Here is a 20,276-nt window from a genome sequence, read left to right on the forward strand (position 1 = left end):
CTGTAACTCTCCCAAAGACTTTTCTCAGAACCAGTTCCATTAAAAAATCCTCAAATCCTGCTCTTAATAGTGTAAGACTGTATAGCAAAATTGTCTCTTTTCAGTAGGTCTTCTGTGCAGTGTTGCTGTGGTATTCAGAAATGCAGAAGATAATATGAGAAAATGGATCAGCATATATTGATATTTCAATTTCATTAATCCTAGGGGCTGGGAAATTAGTGGAAAACAGTCCTTAAAGAAGAGCTGTGCTAAAATGACTTTTTCTTGAACAGATTTATAGCAATCAAGTGATTCTTTTTGATCCAATCATGGCTACTTCTTAATTATGGTATAAGTGGTACTTTGTGTATATGTGTTCATCTCTAATTTGGCGGATGACTCTCTTCATTAGATGGGTTTGATGATTACTGCTTGCACACACAAATCACAGCTTGTGCCCAAGGTGTCATATGGAGAGATGATTTTTTGTGGGGTTATTCTTTGCAAATTTTTGTGATGTTTCAGCTAGTTTAGATGGGTGTGAAATATCTTTTCTTATGCTCTTTGTTCTGGCCTCTTAGGGACTTGCCCACCTTTCACCACAAATGTTAATATGACATAAAGAAATAATTTCTATTGATAAGATCATTCTTTTGCATGGACTGACAAGTAGGACCACAGGCAACATGTACGAAACATGCCCACTGTCTTCTTGTGATATTTATTTTGAACTCCACAATGTCTTTGTAATGCTGGTTTGAAAGGTTACATCACTTTTCTCCTAAGTTCTGCCTTTTAAGTGATCACAAGTTCATGCAGTATGGTTCATGGAAAGTACCCGGAGTTGGATGCAGTTTTAAATTTGTGTCTTTGGATATAAGTATTATGACTAGCTTGGTTAATAAAAAACATGGGTTGTGGATATGTATTTTGAAGTAGTCCTTCATTTGCTGTTTGTTTCACAAGAAAAAAAACTTAGTACCAAAAAGACAGAAATATTTCCTAGAGATTTCTTTCAAAAAAGAAGACTGTCACATAAATTTTCAAGTAATGGAGAGCAAAGGATAGAAATTATCATATACAGTAGAAATTTGAGTATTTTTAATTTTATCTGGTGTCTCCAGCCTTTCTTGTTCCAGAGCTACTTCAGTCTTTCCTGCTGACAGTTCTGCTTTTTCAATCTTGTTTTGCTGCTGACTTCTTTGCAGTTTCTCTCTTGCTAGTGATCTGCTGCACAAATATATAAATATATTTGGGTTTGGTATTCTGTTTTTATTTTCATGCTGTTTATTCCCTGGTCTGCCCTGGGTTAACCTGGGGGGATGAGGCTGGGGAGGTGCTGAATTTTCTGGGTGCAAGGGGCTGGCCAGCCTTGTCTGTGCATACACAGCTGTGTCCAGCAGCTGCCTCGTGGCACAGAATTGGAATCACCTGAGTCCCAGCAGTTATTCCACACTAAATTCTCTGGAATTACTTAAGCCTGTAATAAAGACCTGTATAGACAAGTAATTTAGATTTTTAGATCTACTAATTCTTTCTTATGCATCCATAAAACCCTAAGCAGTCCAATGCTTTAGGTTAAGTTTCTTTTTCAAATTCATACATTTCAGTATCAGCAATATGTCGTGGCAGTATGCTAATATATTACTATTTGAGGGGCAGAAAGGGAAGTCATTCCTAGAAAGGAAAGCACATTTGACTTCCCTTAAGCACTCAGAGGCACAAACCAATTCTAACAGCACGTGTTTTTCCCTAGGCATGTGAGAAAGTTCTGAAGATTCAAAAAGCAGTTAACATCTGTATCTAGGCATTTTGGTTTCATTTTTTATTCTTTTTGCCATTACATCATAAGGGGGGGGGGGGAAAGAACTGCAGAAGTTAGGCTGTTCTATAGTGGGGTTTTATGGGATGGTTGCTTTTCTGCTGTGACCTCTTAGCCACTGCCTGTATTAAGAAAAAAGATCTTCTGGGGCTGTCCAAAGTGTTGGGGTTTTTTTTGTGTAGATACTGTCTTTTGGCTATCCAACAAATTCAGCTTTTTTCAATGTGATATTTTATAGCTGTAATTCGTATTTTATCTCTTAATTATTTTGTTCATCTTTTTCACTAACTGATTCACCAATACTAGGAAAGAAAACACAGTTTCTAATTTTGCAGCCAAAGCAAAAGCCTTTTAGATATTACTTTTTAGATATTACTTTTCTGTGGAAAAAATCACCCCACTAAACCACCCAAAATCCACAAAGCCTTTAGTCCTTTTTCCTAGCCATCTCCAACTCCTCAAAAAAAAAAAGCAACCTACAAATAACCCCACCTACAGTTATCCACCACTTCTTAAGGGGGCTATCAGTTAGGGGTTTTTCCTTAAGAGTTAAGTGTGGAGGAGATCATTATCAAGTGCCTAATCTCACTTAAACCAGACTCTGGTTTATTTAGAAACTGCCAGTTCTGGTGATTTTTTTTTCTTGGTATTTAGACCATTTTTCTAAATTGCTGCTTTACGTTTATATTTAGTTGGTTTGAGGTTTTTGTTTCTAAATTTCTCTTGATCAGAACAGATTCTTTTATCCTTGTGAAGTGTTACTAATTTTTCTGATGCCTTATCTAATGTCATGTCTGGGAAAATATTCTGGAAAACAACTTCTGGAAGTTGGCCCTATTGAAATAGGCAAATGAGTTACTGAAAGACATACATCTTCATAAAAATTGGGTCTTCTAGATCTGGATAGTTTTGGTAACTTAGAAAAGGAAGCAGATGAGTAAAGAGGTGATCTGTCAAGTTTTTTACTGCTGCATGACAGGAGGTGGGAAAGAGTCTGTAGCAGGTAAGCAATTGTAAAACCTTCATGTAAAGTAGGATGGCATAAGTTTTAATTGCTTTGGGAGAAAAATTTGTTAGGAAGTAATATCCTTCTATAAAAAAATTCAAACCGTTTAGAGAAAACTGACTTTGTGGTTTGGAAAATGAAAAAATGCAGTGTAAATAGAAAAATATTTTAATTGATGTCACTGACAGTATTAAAGTATTGAAGTTCAGACCTCAGAGATCTAAAATTTGGAAGGAGTTCTCTCCAGAAATTTATGATGTATTTCTAAATCTGCAAGAAATCCGAAACTTTTTTGCTCTTTTATTCTTATATTCTGAATATTAGCTCTCTACGCCTGACACTACGCAAGAATTAAAACTTTTAAGATTTATATCTCCAAGAAGTACTTTGATCTGAATTATGGAATATCCTGAGTTGGGATGGACCCACAAGGATCATTGAGTCAACCTCTGGCCCTGCCCAGACACCCCGACAGTCCCTGCCCGGACACCCCGACAGTCCCTGCCCAGACACCCCAACAATCCCACCCTGTGCATCCCTGAGAGCGGTGTCCAAACGCTCCTGGAGCTCTGGCAGCCTTGGGGCCGTGACCATTCCCTGGGGAGCCTGGGCAGTGCCCGACACCCTCTGGGGGAAGAACCTTTCCCTGATCTCCAGCCTGACCCTCCCCTGACCCAGCTCCAGCCGTTCCCTGGCTCCTGTCCCTGGTCCCAGAGAGCAGAGCTCAGGGCCTGCCCCTCCTCTCCCCTCAGCCCAAGCTGTGACTGCCATGTCTGCCCTCAGCCCCCTCCAGCTGAACAGACCAAGTGCCCTCAGCTGCTCCTCACACGGCTTCCCCTCAAGGCCCTTCACCATCCTCGTGCCCTCCTTTGGACACTCTCTAATGGCTTTATGTCTTTCTTACATTGTGCCACCAAAACTTGACACAAGATTTGAGGTGAGGCTGCCCCAGAGCAGAGCAGGACAATCCCTCTGTGGCCCAGCTGGGCCTGGTGCCCCCAGGACAGGGATGTCCCTCCTGGCTCCAGGCCACTGCAGCCTCAGGTCCACCTGGCCATTGACCAGGAGCCCCTCCAGGTCCCTTTGCCTGGCACTGCTTTCCAGCCTCTCACTCCCAGTGTATCCAGGGCTGCCCCATCCCAGGTGCATGATGGACATGGATCCTTTACTTGCTGTTTGCAGAGGTCTGGAAAGTGAAAGAGTACAACAGGCTGGTGGGAGGATTATGTAGAGAGAGAAACAAATTATAAGCCTTGATTTTGGGGTTTGGTGGAGTTTTTTTCACCCATTCCAGTAGGAGTGGAGTCACAGTGAGCCACTAAAGCAGTGTGCGTGACAGCTGGCAGTAGTACTCAGTTAAATATGTGGTAGAGTCATAAATTCGTGAGAAAACCTCTCTAGCAACTTTTACAGGGATGATTATGGTTCATTACCTGCTAGCCCTGGGATTTACTAGCCCTAGCTGCTCCAGTGTTGGGCTCATTAGAATAAAGACGAAGAGCAAAGAACTTGATGACTAATGCCCTTGATTTGCCAGTGAGAGAAAGGAATGAACAGTTTTTCATGTCAGAATGCAATAATTACAGAACTAAATTGATGCATAGAAGAGGTGGTTTTGTTTTTTTTTGCAGCTCTTGCCCTGCTCTTATCAGAAGGAACAGTTGCTTTTTGTGGGACTAATTAATCAAAACTGAAATGCAGACAGCTCTCCTGTGAGTAGAGTCCCCAAGATAGGTTGGCCTGCTAAAGCAGTTCTTGAATTAATTTCCCCTTCCTTTACCCTGCAGCAGCAGTTCTAATTAATAAGTTAACACGTTACTGGCTGAAGGGAAATGCACTTACAAGGTCCCCCAGGAAGTGTTTGTGCTAATGAGATGGTTTTTGAGGCCACTGTAAGAAAACATACTTTCAGCAACTGTCAGAAAGCTGGGAAGCTCTTGCAAGAGGTGAATGTCTTCAAGTTTGCACTTGAGCATTGATTTTTTTCTAGTTCCTCTTTTCAAGCATCAGCTCATGTCTGTCTGCCAGATGATTAGTTGCAGATGTGTTGAAACACTGAAAATATTGTATCCCTGCATTTAGAAGATTTTTTCCTTATTTGCCTATAATGTGTACAGTACATGACATTAGGTACAAGGTATAAAATCTCATGTTCTGTTCATATCTTTCTGTATTTTTCTGGGTGATGAAATTGCTTACCTTCAGCAATGAAGAACCAGTCAGTGGTGAGAAGCCCGTTTCAATACCTCACCAACACAGGCCAGTGCAGAAGCCAAATAATACCCTAATTAAAACTGCTAGAGAATCCTGCATAAACAGAATTAATTAGATTATTTGGACATAGAGCTAGGTTGAATTTCTTGGTTCTTCCCCATGGTATTTCTGAAGACAAAAATGCTGGAAATTGGAGCTTCAAAGCATCTGTTTGCCTGAAAAATGACCCACAGAATGACTTCATTTCTTAACCATAATTCGATTTCTGATTGACTTTTTCAGACTTTGATTGCAGGTGGGATTTGAAATGTCATGGCTAGACCTGTTTATTATATATTCTTTCTGGAAACACATGGCAGTTGTGGCTTAAAGAAGTGGCAAAAGGCAAAAACACTTCAGTCTGAAAAGAGAGCATTATATCCCACAAATCATGTTTCTTGCTTACTTTCTCAGCTAATTAAAAGCAGGCTTGTCTTCTGATAGGAATATTTAGACAAGCATTCATGGTAAAAATACATAAAAATGCATTACTTTTCTGAGTTTGTGTTGCAAATGTTTTTGGTAGGTTGGCAGGAGGGAGATCCTGTGAGCTGAGGGAACCAGAGCTCCCTGCCCTCCCTGTGGCATCCCTTGTGTGGTATTTTTGGGTGCATCTTAGTCTTTGATCCTGCTTCATCTGATTCATGCTCTGAGTGCTTTGGCCACTTGCTAATATTTCCAATTGTCACAAGCTGAAGATGTGTATTCCTGCAGCTTTGTTAATACTCAAAGCAATAAGCATTCTGTAGTTGGTAAATAAGGTTTTGTTTAAAATATTTTAATTTGCTTCATGCAAACCTCTTATATGCTTTCTTTAATATGATGACCACTAAAAGCAGATTTTCCCCCCCCCCCTTTCTGATAGCCTGGGAGATGGTAATAGGTATGGGATAGCCTATAGGGACACTGGAGAAATGGAGTGAAACATAAATGTCAAAAATGCTTGCACCCTGTCCTGGAGACTGAACAAAGGCAGCCTCAGGGGTCACCTGAAAGGAGTTTTGCTACTGTGAAGCTGGAGTGTTAATGGTTCAGGGACATACAGGCCAGAACATCTCAAGTACCCCAGCTTTTCTGCAGGTGTTCTGATCAGGTCTTGGGACTAGAAGACACTAATGCAGCAAGAATAAAAGGCAGTTGGTTCATGGATGCTGTTTACTTGTTTACTTTGATGGAAAAATGCTGTTATGCTTGGATATAAAACATCTGTTAATATTCTCGGGGGAATAGTAGTTCTTATTATATTGTAAATTTAAATTATCTTGATTATTGTTGGCTTTCTTTTGGTGATCTGAATTATGAAATTTCATAGCTATAACATAGCTTTGAATGCCAGTATTAGTTGAAAAAGAAATAAAGGCAGACTGAGGCAATCCTGGTTAAAATAAAAGATATGAATTTAATGGTTTTTGGTAATTTTGCTGTTAATTTTTATTTCAAGTGAGTTTCATCTTTGAAATTCATATTATCCTGAAGCAAAAGCTTTTTTGTCATTGTTTATATAAAACTGGATAGACTGTCTATGAAGTTTCACGTGTCTGTTCTATTTCCGAGTTTGGTAGCTCCTTTTGCAATTCTTGCTTTAACTTGCTTATTGTTTGTTTTGTTTGTCTTCACAAAGTGTTTCACAGGACTCTTTAACAGAATAAGAATAGAACAAAGGTGAATATATTTAAATCAAATCTATATTTTCTCCAGACAGTAGAAAACTCTACCATAACAAATATTTATTGTAATGGCATCTCTGATTACCATGATGATAAATAGTTGTGTTTGGGAAATCATGACATTCAACACAGACTGAATTTCATTTCTGTGGAGACTGCTTCTTTTCTCTCTCTTTCTCTCCTCACCTTCCTTCTCTGCTGTCCCTTTACACATTTCCTTCCCAGCCAACTCAACAGAGATGTTGGCCTTTTAAATGTCAATCACTATCCAGATTTTTAAAGCAAATTTATGTGATTATATGCCTGGTGCAGGGAAGATTATTAAAGTTTGTGTGTGCTTAGTTCCATCTAATATATAGCCAATTTGCATCTTGCTGAGGCCCTGGAGATATCTCCTGAATGAATAACATTGCTCCTTATCCCCAGCTCTCACTTTCCCATTGTCTCTGGTGTCTCTTTTAAACGAGACTAATGACACAAGTGCAGCAGTCTGAAGGAATCAAGGAGTTTGATGAAGGATAATAGGGTGGAGAGCCTTTTGCTGTCCTGTCACTTGTTGCAGTGAAGGCTGGCAAGGAGCTGTCTGTCAGTTCCTATCAGCCCAACTGCACCTGCAGAGCTGTACCTGGAACCCATCAGGCCAGGAATGGGGAGACCTCTCTGCTCCCCAACCCTGTATGGGTGCTTGTGAACCACCCTGGAGGTGGGAGGCACCTGCTTCTGTTGGGAAGGGTGAAAGTTTGACAAGGAAGTCTCACAGATGTGTATGCTTAGCAGAAAGATTTTGAATGTAGAATCTGAAGAAGGAATAGAGATGGAAGCAAGTTTTGATATAGAAGAATTGCTGAGCTAATCTTACTGGGTAACCTAGGAAGCAAAGGGTAGGTTAATTAGAAGGGGTTTTTATGGCTTAGAGCAAAGGATAAACCCACCTCAAACAAGAAGATGTTTTTACCAAGCAGAAAGATAGCACAGGCGAACAAGTTAGCAGATGTTGCAAGTAGAAAAAAGGTCTCAGAATTTTCCACTGCAAGAAAACTGAAAAACAACTTCTAGCTTAAACTGTAATGTACTAACTTTTAGTGATTGGAGAATAGTAACATGAATATGGTAATTATAGTAGTTATGATAGGCTATAGATTAAAGTTAAGGTATAGATTGGTTCTACTGTATTAAGATGCTCAGCAAAGAAAAGCATATAATGCATTGTAACCTAAACTAAAGGGTCTCCAGGCCTGCCTGCAGCTGGAGCTGACAGCTACAGGCACAGGCTCTGTCACCCATGACCCTGGACTGCTGTAATGCCTTGGATGTAATAAACTGCATTTTGAAGAGCTGCCTGGAGTCCCACATCCCTCATTTCAGCTCTTACAGGCTCCCATCAGCACTGTGCAGCAGCTGAGTGCTACAGGTGACACGGGTCACCTTCATCCACCTGGGTGTGTTTAATAAATAGTTGGTCTAGGAAGAAGTCAGGGCCCCTCATCTTGCTCACCAAAAGCAGAGAGAGCTCTGCAGTTCCTAGTGCAGGTTGTGCTGAAGCACAGCAGCTCACAGCAGCCATCAGAAGGTCATTTCTTGCTCCTTCTCTTCCTTTTCCTGTTTTCTAATAGCTGGGCTCTCCAGCCCCTTCCTCCTGCTCCTCATTAGGGTGTGGAGACTCATTGAGCTCAACTCAAGCCCTGAGAAAAAGCCCTGCTGGTTTTGCTGGTTGGAAGATGAGCTATCACCTTGTACTGGCTTGCTGGAAACAAAGATTACAGAGTACATGTTACTGGTAATACTGATCTTAATAAGATGCAAGAAATATACTCTTGTGTTTGGACCCAAAGCCATCTTCATGCATTGCAACCTTATACCTGCTGAGAAAAATAATACAAGTTGAGGAGTAATTGCTTCAAGACTGTGACTGACAGCACAGTCAAATGAAGGGGTTCTGAATCTCTCCAGATAAGGGCTGGTTTGAATAAGGGTCACAGTTCACCTGATGCATTGTCATATGAATAGAGGGTTGTCTGAAAGTGAGGTATGTCTAACAGCAGCTATTGTACTAAAAGATTTATTCCCACTACTGGTGGGTAGAAATCCCATGTACAATTCCTCTCTGTGGTTTTTTTTTGGTGGTTTTTTTGGCTGGTTAGTTTTGTTTTAAAGTAAGTTAGCCAGAATGCTTCATAAAAATGTGGCTTCTTTATTATGGGAATGCTGTCTTTGTTGCAAGTTTGGGTATAGTGAGAGTTCTGGTCTTTGATTGCTTCTGTTTCATATGACAAAATGCTGTATGTGTCATTTGTCAAATGTCATACATAAAGACTTAGTCTCCTAGCCTGCTCTAAACTAAAACTCAAATCTGAAGATATTTAGGGTTTGGGGGTAGGGTTGGTTAAAATGTTTGCAGATTTAGAATGCCTTTATACTTGGTACCAGAATGTTTTGTGTCATTCTGGCTTCACTGTTTGGCTGGCAGGTTTCAGCTTTAAATTATGTTACAATGGTCTTTTGTAAGATGCTTAGTTGGTGCATTTAATTAGAGGCAAATATATACCTGACTCCAGAGAGAGATAAGAAAGAAAAGATACTATGTCCTACTTTTGAGTGCAAAATACCAAGAAATAGAAGATTTCATTTCGTGTAGAATTGGAACACTAGAGTGATAAGCAAGGGAATCTATAGGAAAAAAAAAAATCTTTCAAGATAATGCATCTTTTTCCAGAAGCTAAGGTGAAAGGACAGTAATGACTGTAGTTTCTTTGTATTCAGAAGACACCTTCAATCTTCTTGCTTTAATATACTCTTCTGTTACATTTTAACAGCAAATATTTGGAAAATAAGAGTACTTTTGTCATCTGTTAAACCACTTCAGTTAGACTTCTTTCCAGAAGTCATGCCTATGGTGTGGGGGTGTTTTCTCAGTAAATGTATGGATGATTACTGTCTTCCCTGCAAGAAGAAAAATGGGAGGCTGGTGTTCATAGTGGGCCTTATTCTGAAGGAGTAGCAGGGCTGTGTATCAATCCCTTGTGCTTCCAGTTCAGGAAAGGGATGGTGATCCCCACTGTTCAGAAGGACCTTGCCTAGGTGGGAACACACTTCCACTTAGGCAGTTAAGAAGAAAGGAGGTGGGAAGAAGCACTCCTGTAAGTGGTACTTGTGTGGTGACCATGCTTTGTGTTGGTGTAGATGACCTCTGCAGTCCTCTCCATCTTAAACTTTTCTGTGATTCTGAATAAAATAAAAATAAGACTTGAGCTACTTAATTCCAGTTCTGAGAATCTTGGGTACAGATAATTAGTTTCTACATCACAAGAACCTGGAAAAACTGTCTTCAGTAATGTTTGTGCTGCATTTTTGTGATGGCTAATGAGCATGTCTTTGTATATATACATAAAATATATGAGTATATGCTTTAATTTTGTTTGTGAACCTGGAGAGAGGCAGTGACCCAGTTTGCTCAGAAATTACATCATTACCATGGCAGAAAATCACTAGAACTCTGTTTAATGGCACTGCTTACAGTAAAAACAATAGCTTAATAATTTCATAATAATAGAAGTAACTTTAAGGATTTCTTTAGAGTGAAAAACTACTTTATAGTGGTTTTTGATGGTTGAAAAGAGGAACTGTAAGAGATGGATGGATAGCTAATTGACCAGTTTGTCTCAGTGTGAAATCTGCTGAGGCTGGAATTGGTGGACATGGTGTATCAGCAGGTAGCAGTCAGACTTGCATAAAATCAGCTGGTGTTCATGTGGTGGCAGAGAGCCCTACAGGCATGGACTGTTCCAGAGATAAAAAGTACCAACAGATCTCAGTAAGGATTTCAGTTAGCATCTCTTGAGTTTCTCAGCATCAGTAGGCAGCCTGAAAATAGCATTCCTGTGCTGTTCCTTCATATCATTCCCCAAAGCAGGGGCAGTATATTTGTTTCCCAGAAATAAACAAACACAAAGTTCTGATCAACAATACCCAAACATCTTTTCACAGAAGCTGTGTTCGGGCAAAACTGTCACATGAATTGTGTTTGAACATTCATTTTCATTTCCCTGTGCTCTATTAGGCAAGCAGTGGTTAAAGGCTCCCTTCCACATCCCTTTGCTTTGACACTGTTTGGGGACACGTTGTACTGGACGGACTGGAACACGCATTCCATCTTGGCCTGCAGCAAGTACTCCGGGGAGGACCTGCGTGAGATCCATTCCAACATCTTCTCCCCCATGGATATCCATGCCTTCAGCCAGAAGAGGCAGCCAAATGGTAAGCTGTCTTGCTGTTCTTTTTTTAATTGCAATCTGGAACTGATTTGCAAAAATCTTTAATTAGTCTTTCTGTATGGTGCTGGGTGGCTTCAACCACGTCATGATGCAATTTTTCCAGTGCAGAGAATAGCAAAAGATCCAAAGGGAAACCAGATATTCTCTGCATTTTTGTAGGGCTTTTTAAGTGCAAGAAACCCCCCCCATCTCTTACACTTTTTTTCTTCCCGACACATTTATGCTCTTGTTGTATTTTTCTGTTTCCTGTACCATAACTTCAGGCAACACAGTATTTTTATTTTTCTAAGTGGTAGCTCCTGAGTGGAAAGGAGTGTTAATCTGACAGATGATATTAAGCAGGACTAGCTCTGTGCACTGTCTTAACCATTGTGTTAATTTACTGTATTTGCATTTTGTTTTTATATATACATTCAGCACCAGCATGCTGAAGAGTTTGTAAAAATGAGAAGAGCAGAGCTGAAACAAAGTTCTTGTTTAGAGCCAAGTGCTACTTTCCCAAGAAGGGAAACATTCAACATCCGTGCATTTTGGTACTATAAGTACCCCACTACTCAACACTTGGAAGTAATTTTTACTTGTTCTGTGTTTATCATTTCCTCCTTTAATCTGTGTTGCTGCCACTGATTCTACCACTCAAATGCCATTTGTGTCTTAACACATGATATGAGGTCATTCGTTATCAGAAGCATTAATCTGTGTGATTTATGTTTAACAGCTACAAACCCATGTGGAACTAATAATGGTGGCTGCTCCCACTTGTGTTTGATGTCTCCTACCAAGCCCTCTTATCAATGTGCATGTCCCACTGGTGTGAGACTTCTTGAGAATGGAAAGACCTGCAAAGATGGTAGGCTTTGTTTTTAAAAAATCCTTTAGATTAAGCACAAAGTAGCTTTTGGAGGGAAAGGGGTTCTTCCAGCTGCACTATATGAATGATGCATGTTAGGGGTGGCAAATTCTGAAACTATGTATGCTTTTGCAGTACAGATAAAAGTGCTTGGAAAATGCCCTCTACGTTGTAAAAAGGAAGAATTCTCATGACTGAAGGGCAGGTTACCTCCAGTTACAAAATTTAAGTTGCAGTTCTATCTCTGTCACTAACTCCCTTTAAGTTTTGGGGGGGCTCTGTTGTTGCTTTTTCTTAGAGAAAAAGATACCTACATCCTCTGCTGTCTCTAAAATATTTCTGACATTGATCATATTAGATTGTACAATAGCTCCTTTTAATTTTTTTTTAAGTCTGATGTCCATTTATTATACACACACCTGACATCTCTCTCTGAAAATAATGACATGTTTTTTAGAGGTGCTAAAAGCCCTAAATCTCAAGACATGATCAAGATTTAGAGCTGCAGTCTCTGACCAAAAACTGCATTTAGTTTCTCATTGTGGGCTAATATACATGATTTTAAATTGTTACATTTTGTAAGTGTAGGTCTTGTGATGTTGTGTTGTGGTTGCTGTAGTACACTAACAGGCTCAAAATTAACACTGGGAGATAATTAGCTGGATCATAAATAACCATCTTTCATGCAGATCATCTCCCTAGGACAGAAGTAAATAGAAGAAGAAATGATACAGCAGAGCTTGGTGTAAATAAGCCAAATAAAATGGATACAGAAATATTTTTTAATTGGAGTTTTGTATTTCAAAAATTATTTCAGGTTTGTCAGCTATGTTCAGAGTTTTCTTTAATTTCATGCTATTTCATGCTCTCTGCTGATTATTTTTGAGTGTCTCTGTGAACCTTGTTAAAATAAATTGCTGCTTTTATGTGAAAAGCAGCTCCCAATTTAGCCTGGCAGGATTGTTTATAAGAATTTCCCAATACACAAACAAGATGTTTTTCTTCCATTTCCCTTGGTGTAAGGAGAAGCTTTAATAATACTGCTCTGGGTTGGTTGTATGCAGTCAGAATGTGACACAAATCCATGTGCTTTTTCAAAAATACTTGATATGCACAGATAAATTCCAGTGTATCAAAGTAAATTACCAAGGGTAAGTAGAAGAATGGTACTAAAAATCCACCCCAGAACCTTATTAAAAGGATTTTTCATGCAGAGATATTCAGAATCATCATTTCACTTTTTTAGCCATTTATAATGTCTCAGAATTTATAACTGTCGCTCTTTTCTCCCACTCCTTGAACATGAGAAGCCAAATTTTCTGTTCCCAGTCAGTCATAACAGGTATTTGATTTACAGAATATAAGCCCCCACTGTAATAGAAATATTGTTAACCAAGTTGCTACAGTATTTTGTCCAGTTGTATGCAAAAAACTTTATACAGGAGCATTTCTCTTATGCTTGTCAATATCATGTTGCATTTTAAACAACCATTCTCCTGTTTTATCTTTTGGGCACATTCTGCCTCTGCCTTTTCAGGAAAAAAAAGGGTGGGAAGAGGGGAGAAAATTGAGACTGTTTGTTTAACTTGGTCTTAGAAAGGAGACAGCACATAACCCAGATGAAACAACCTACTCAAATTATTCATCAGGTCCATTGGTTTTGTGCAGCTTTGATCCTGTGCAGGGCTAATTTCTGACATACTCATGCAAGAAGTTCAGCATTTAGAGCTGAGCATGCCCCAAAACTGATATTTTTTTTCACTCCTCTCTCCCTGAAGGGAGGTGCAGATCCCTAAGCAGACTTAGGGCTTTTGTGAGTGACTTACAACTTTCCAGAGCTCTTCAAGGCACAGATCCCCTGGAACTCCTTCCTTCCTGTAGGTGCAATGGCTGCAATTATTGATTTGGGGGAGGGAGGAGAGCAGGGCACATGAACAGAGCCAGAGTAGTCATGGACCAGAGTTCGAGAGGTAAATCTGGATTTGTCTCTGTGGGGACTTCCTTTCTTAGGCTCCTCTAGGACTCCTGGGAAGTAAATTTATTTTCTCATTTTTAAGTGTGCAGAGGTCGGATTGGATTGATTCTAGTTTCTTGGACTGTTTTTTTCCCCTTGTACTTGCCTGTTCTCTATACCTGCTGTGAAAGTAGAGCAGAACCCTGAGAACTGAACATTTTCACTTCAGATAGTTTCAGTATACATCTCTAATGCTGCAGTGCTGATTAAATCCCCATTTGCAATTAGAATGTGTACATGGCCATGGGAGAGACTGGTGACTGAGAAGTGAAGAAAGGTGAAAAATTAGGCTGAGTTTCTCTTCTTTAAGATGGTTTTGTTTTCTAGCAGTAGACTAAAATCAGCCTGGTTCCTAAACCAAATTGTTTCATGGTGAAATGAGCCTCTTTGAGGAGAGAGCTTTATTTCATGCTGCGCTGCGGAGAATACTGGGCTGTGCTGGAGAGATTCTGATGGGTGAATTTTGAGTGTGTGTTTGTGGTGTTTGCAGTGCTTTGGCATTGACAGATGATGCTGGCAGCCAAAGGTGAGGCTGGCTGACCCTCCCTGAGCAGTTTCCATGACAACCTAGCGTTTTTGAATAATCTTGGTTTATAGGAAATCTTTTCCTCCCTTGCCTTTCTCCCAGTGCTAGTTTCTCCATTTTTGTAGGGTTTTTTTTTAATCATACCTTCGAGGAGTTTTATATTTCTGGTAGGATCTGTGAATACAATAACACACACACGTTCCAATTCTGAAATATTTCTTCACAGTGTTTCAGGAAGGGGTGATGCCTTAGAATAAAACTAACTATTTTTCTAATACCTGATAATACAAATCAAAACAGTGAAGTATACTGAGAAGTGGGCTTCTAGCGAGGTTTTAGCTCCCCCATTGCCTAGGTGAAAGTTAGTAAATCCCTGTCCCTCCAACAAAAGAGAGGCAAAGTAAGTTATTTCATGGCCAGATAGTCCTCTCTCAGTAACATGTGAAGCAAAGAGTCCTTTCTGAGCACCCAGGCAGGACTTGGGTCTTCTGCCAGAGAGCTTTTAGCACCTTGTGTCATATTCTTGGTAATGTATTGTTCTTGTGCACAACATACTGCAATTTCTTTTTCAGTGTTGTGTGTTCTACTGTCCTGTTTGGCAGTGCTACATTCAAATGATCTTTTGATAGTTGTAAGACAAACCTGAATTTTCTTATATCAATGAGTTTGTCATTGGAGTTAGATTCTTACAAGTACATGAAGATCTCTCTGTGCATGTGCTCAGCTTCTGTCTTTGCCTGTAAGGAATTTGATTTGTGTCCTACAGTTGCTTCTGCCAACAGTGAAACCTGGTTTAAACTGAGAAAACTAGTGGCGACTTCAGCTGGGCAAGGAGGTGTGTGTTGCCTCACAAAGAAAAAGCAGTGCTTCATGCTTCAATTTCAGCCTTGCTTTGGCCATTCTGTTCTCTTCCAGGAAAGGAATCTTTCTTTTTGCCCATGGATACTCACATTCTATTTCCCTGGTAGGCCTGGAGGCAGGAAGCAGAATTTTACACTTCCTTTTGCAATTTAGGGCTGTCCACTGCCTAATTTGCTTTGTCAGAAATAGCCAGGGTCTCGATTTGACAGCACAGATCAGGATGTTAGTTTCATACCTTCATTCTTTCATTTCTTTTAAAGGAAAGAATAAATATATAATTAATTGCAGATGCATGTTCTTTTGCCTTTGTAGTTTTAAGGTTGAGCTTGCATGAAAATCTCTACTTTGTATTGTTGTATCAGGGACTCTTTGACAACAGTGACTTCAAAACTGGGGGAAAACATTTAGGAATTAAATGTTTTGGTCAAATGTTAAGTAATTCTATTTGGGATGTATTAATAATCGTGATTTCTCAGATACAGGGAATGCATTATACATGTCTTAGGTCTAGCACTTCAGTTGTATGCATTCCTGAGCATGTGTCTGTGTAGCTCAGCAACCACTGATGGTTTTAAAGTTCAATAACTTACAAATGACTGAGGCCTGTATATCATTGAGAAGATGTAATTAATTATAAAGGTTAGAAGGGCATTGGACTTAAAGCTGTGCCATTGCATGTATCTTCGTGCTTGCTCTGATTCCCCCTTTCTCCCCCTTCTCTTGACTTCAGCTAGCACACAGATTTAAATTATTTAGAATTTTAATAGTGAATCTTTGAGGCAAGCATTAGTTCCAGTACTAATGTAATGCACCGTCCATGAGCTTGTAATCCCAGCTTTCAAAGTGCTTAATAAAAGTAGGCTAAAGCTCTCAAAACTAAGAGTCTGGAGTAGTAAGGCTTATATGTCCATATTTAGACAAGTAAGGGACTTGACTTTCAAAAAATTGCTAACTCTCTTGAATATCCTGTGACTTGAGGCAGTGCTGAAAAGAATCTCGAGCTTAGTCCACAAGTTGAATGGTTTAGAAACAGAGGGAAAACTGCCTCAGGTCTGCATATGTGTGTGAGATCAGAGTTCTGGCTGCAGCCTCCATGTGCTCTTTGAAAGCATCTGAGCCAGCTGAGGTTTGAGGAGTTTTATACGTTTGTGACTTGTTCCAGTTCCCCTAATAAGTGCTGATAAAATTTTTTTAAAGCCAAAAATAAAGTTATGCTTGCATGCAGCCTGCATTGTCTTTTCCTTTTTTTGAAATATGATTCTGTACTCATGATACTCTCTCCCTCATGCTCATCATTAGAGGCTTGATTTTTCTTAGGCATGGCAAGAGGTCTGGAGATCCTGCTGTCATCTTAGCTTTTGCTTCATAACTGATCTTTGGAGTAGAAGTGAACAAAATTGATTGGTTTTGTCATGTCCTGATACCCTTGAGTATCTTCTGAGTGGTGATCAGTGCCCAGCCAGGTAAACTTTGCACAGCTGGTGTTTGCCACACTTCTGAGACCACCTGGGGTTCTTTTCCCTGGCTGTTCTCAAGGCGGTAATGGGATCAGTCTATAAATACTCCCAGCTCTTGCTATTGTCAGGACAAGCCTGGAGCTATTCAGAGCCATCTTTCCCTCAACCTGCCTGGAGGTGTGATGCTTCTCTGCTGCGGGTTTCTTTTTCCTGAGCTGAATGACTTCTGATCTAACTGAGCAGCTGAGGTGTTGGTTTGCAAATGTTTGGGTAATAGCTCTGAAGCAAGCTTTCAACTTTTTATTGCCTGGTTGGAGGGCTCAGGGCTGGTGTTTGATGGAGGGATTGGAATGCTGGCAAAGCCGCCAGATAAGGACCATGAAATTCTTAGCTCGGGGTCCAGAGTCCAGCACGGGGTAGCTGAAAGCCACTCATTTCCCAGTGCTGAATTAAAGTTTAAAAACATGGGTTGTTTGACTAAACAACAGGGTTGCAGGCTGAAAGCAGGATACTGCAGCTATTGAAATGGGTTGTCTTTGGGAAGAATGGGAAGGTCAATTGGTCAATTTTAAGGGTGAGTTTGAGCAAGGGTATGGTTATACTGAACTGAGTCTTTCTGGAAACCTGGCATTGGTTCTTTGAAATGACTGTCAACTTCAGCCAGAACACACAAATTATTTTTAAATTATCCCTTACGCTATTTCTGTATATGGTAGACAATATATATATATTGAACTCTGAGGCTAGGGCATTTGCTCAACCTTAGGTGTTTTTAATATGTTTGTCATTATCATGTTTAATCCATTTATGCTGGATAAATGACTGTGAAGTTGCTAAGAAAATGTGGTAGGGGTTTCTTTCTTCCTTGAACCTAAGTTGTAGGGATTAGTGATGTACTAAGACTTTCTGTGAACATAATACACCTGTCTGCCTGAGTCTTGATGCTGAATTTTTTGTTGTACATAGTAGCAGCAAACACAGATGAACATAGTGACTACTGTGTCAAGATTAATTGCTTCTGTAATTATAAAAAAAAACCCCTCTCAACCCGGCCTTTTTTCCATTGGCTGTGTCTCGTGCTTTACAGTATTTTGAAGGATACATCGGCATGTAATTACAGGTTCTCCCCTGCTGATTAATTAATGCATAAGAGTTACTCACTAGAAGAACAGCTGAGTAGTGTGTACATATATTTCTGAACACAAGGTGTTTTAGGACAGAGGATCCCAAAGCTGGTCTTAGTCCATTCTGGACTACCAATCAGAAACACTTGTAATAATATCCTCAACTTCAGTTGTTGAAAGGTGCTGTTTCCTGCAGCACTGTGAAAGTGTCTTAGAGGTTTTTAACACCTAAAACGTGCTGTAAATGAAGCAGTGGCTGCTTTGGCATCTTTCCAAAGTTTAGCATGCAGTGAGATTTCAGCTAGCACTGACATCAATCACTGTTTTTTTTTTAAAAAAAAAATTGGCATCAGACACCAAAATTATTCTTTCATCAGCAATTTACTTCAGTTTTAGCTCTTTCAGTCTTCTAGCTCTTATTTATACCTCTTACACATCAAAATCGAGACATGGACACAATGTGGCTTGGCAATTGCTCATTTTCACTGCATGTTCATGCATTTGTTTTCCTAAGCCTTCTCCACCCTCCCCCTCACCCTCCATCAGTCCCTGCCAAAGCCTGTCCTCTCACTCTTTGAGGAGAGCCATTGCACCACACTTTCCCTGCAATTATACATGCATTTTTCACCTTAGCTCAGGCTTCCCTCGGGCCTAAGCTGCTCTTATCTCCCTAAGACTCCAAACTGATAAGCCAGTTTAATTGGAATGGGGTGTGGTGCATGTTTATCCTTCATTACCTTGAAAACTGGGGACATAGAATAGAAAATTAAATGAAAATGAACTAGATTAGACAATAAAGGCAACTGTCGTTGATAGTACCATTAAACATGCTGAGTTGCCTATGTGAAAACATCTTCTGCAGTGCAAGCTGATCTTAGTTATTTATTGTGATTCTGACTTTTCACCCAAAAGCCAGCAAGGCTTTTGTATGCTTTGGCTCAAAATTACTTTATAAGACACTGTTATTTATCTTTATGTCTTCAATAAGCTTGTTCTTAGCAAATGTGGGAGAAGGTCACAGCCCTCCTGCTCTGCATGGTCATTGAACAGTGGTCTGTTCCCAAATCTGACTTCTCCAACAAGAGTTTCTCAAAAGAGTTTTACTCGTGGTGTTCTGTTACATTTTCTCCATTTATCAGGCGTTGTTGAAATATACAGCTTGTTTGTCATGGTTGTCCTCTCACCAACAGCAGCAAACAGTCAGTAAATAATTAATTTCTCATCTAAGAGGTTGCAGGCCATCTGTTGATTTGCATAAAATAGCAGCATAGTTGCTGCATATCTGTTTCAGTAATTTGGAGGGAACTATATGGATCGAGAATATGTGCAACATGATACATTCTGGGAAAGGAAAGGACCACTGAATTTTCTCTGTAAACACATCTGACTTGTTCTGAAGAATAAGCAGAGATATTGTGAGCAGCTTCACATTTAGAATGGAATTCTCTGCTGATACCCAGCAGTTTGGTTGGGTCCTGTGGATAAAAACGAGAGCAGGCTCCCGGTACTAAAGTGATTTCAGCTTTTATTATATATAAAAAAAGAAAGGCCTAAAGCAAGGGGGCCCGCGGGCCCAGCAGTCCCAGATGGAGCATGGAGCAGCACAGATTCAGTGGGTCAGAAGCCCCTTTTTATCCTTTTTTTTGTCCCTTTGGACTGGTTTCTTTTTGGATCCTTCATTTGCATGAAGGTTTAAGGTGCTTGATTGGCCCATTACAGTTCTGTCCAGGCTGGCAGGTTTCCTTTGGGGGGTGGTGCACTTTACTTAGGTGTATTACTCTTTTAACCCCTTTTACAATATAACAACCAAACTAATAGTATATGCTTAACAATCTATCAACTATTTTTTACAACAGTTTCTAACTGTCAGAACCCAGGACATTCCTCTGGTTGCCCTGGGTGATTTGAGACCCTGGCAAGGGGCTCAGAGACCTTGGCACGGGGTCAAAGACACCTGTGCCTTTGATTTTAGTCCATGGAAAAAATTACCACCTTAGTGTGAAGATTTACAAGCCACAAGAGTTTGAGTAGAATGATAATTAATTTGTCACAGGGTGAAAAAGTAGAATTTTGGGGGTTTAGAATGGGGGTTCAAGAGGCAAGATGGAGGAATCTGGGTGTGTCCTGTCCTTCTTCTCCTTCTTCTTGTCCTCCATCTTCTGCTGGGATGGTGACACTTCTGGATTGGTTTAGAGTAGAGACAGACTGTCTGACATAGGTGATAGGTATTGGAAAATTATTGTAAATAAAGTACTCGTAGTTCGTAGTATAAAAAGTTATCACCACCCCAAGGGCAGCCACTGTGCCACAACCCAACCTGCCAGACAGATCTCAGCAGGTCAGAGAAAGAATGTAATAGATAAGAAAAAATAAACAGCCTTGAAAAGCAGAACCAACGAATCTCAACTTCTTCAGCAGTCATGGGGCTGGGAAAAAAACCTTTCTG

At 40.0% G+C, this 20,276-nt stretch overlaps 1 protein-coding gene across 1 annotated transcript in view; it reads left to right on the top strand.

The window, feature by feature from the left end:
* LRP6 (LDL receptor related protein 6) overlaps nucleotides 1-20,276 on the top strand; it is a 113,760-nt gene that overhangs the window by 47,161 nt on the left and 46,323 nt on the right. Inside the window, 2 exon segments of the mRNA XM_036401559.2 lie at nucleotides 10,785-10,981; nucleotides 11,717-11,848. Coding sequence (XP_036257452.1) covers nucleotides 10,785-10,981; nucleotides 11,717-11,848 — 329 coding nt within the window.

Source organism: Molothrus ater, chromosome 5 (genome assembly GCF_012460135.2).
Source record: "Molothrus ater isolate BHLD 08-10-18 breed brown headed cowbird chromosome 5, BPBGC_Mater_1.1, whole genome shotgun sequence".
NCBI lineage: Eukaryota > Metazoa > Chordata > Aves > Passeriformes > Icteridae > Molothrus > Molothrus ater.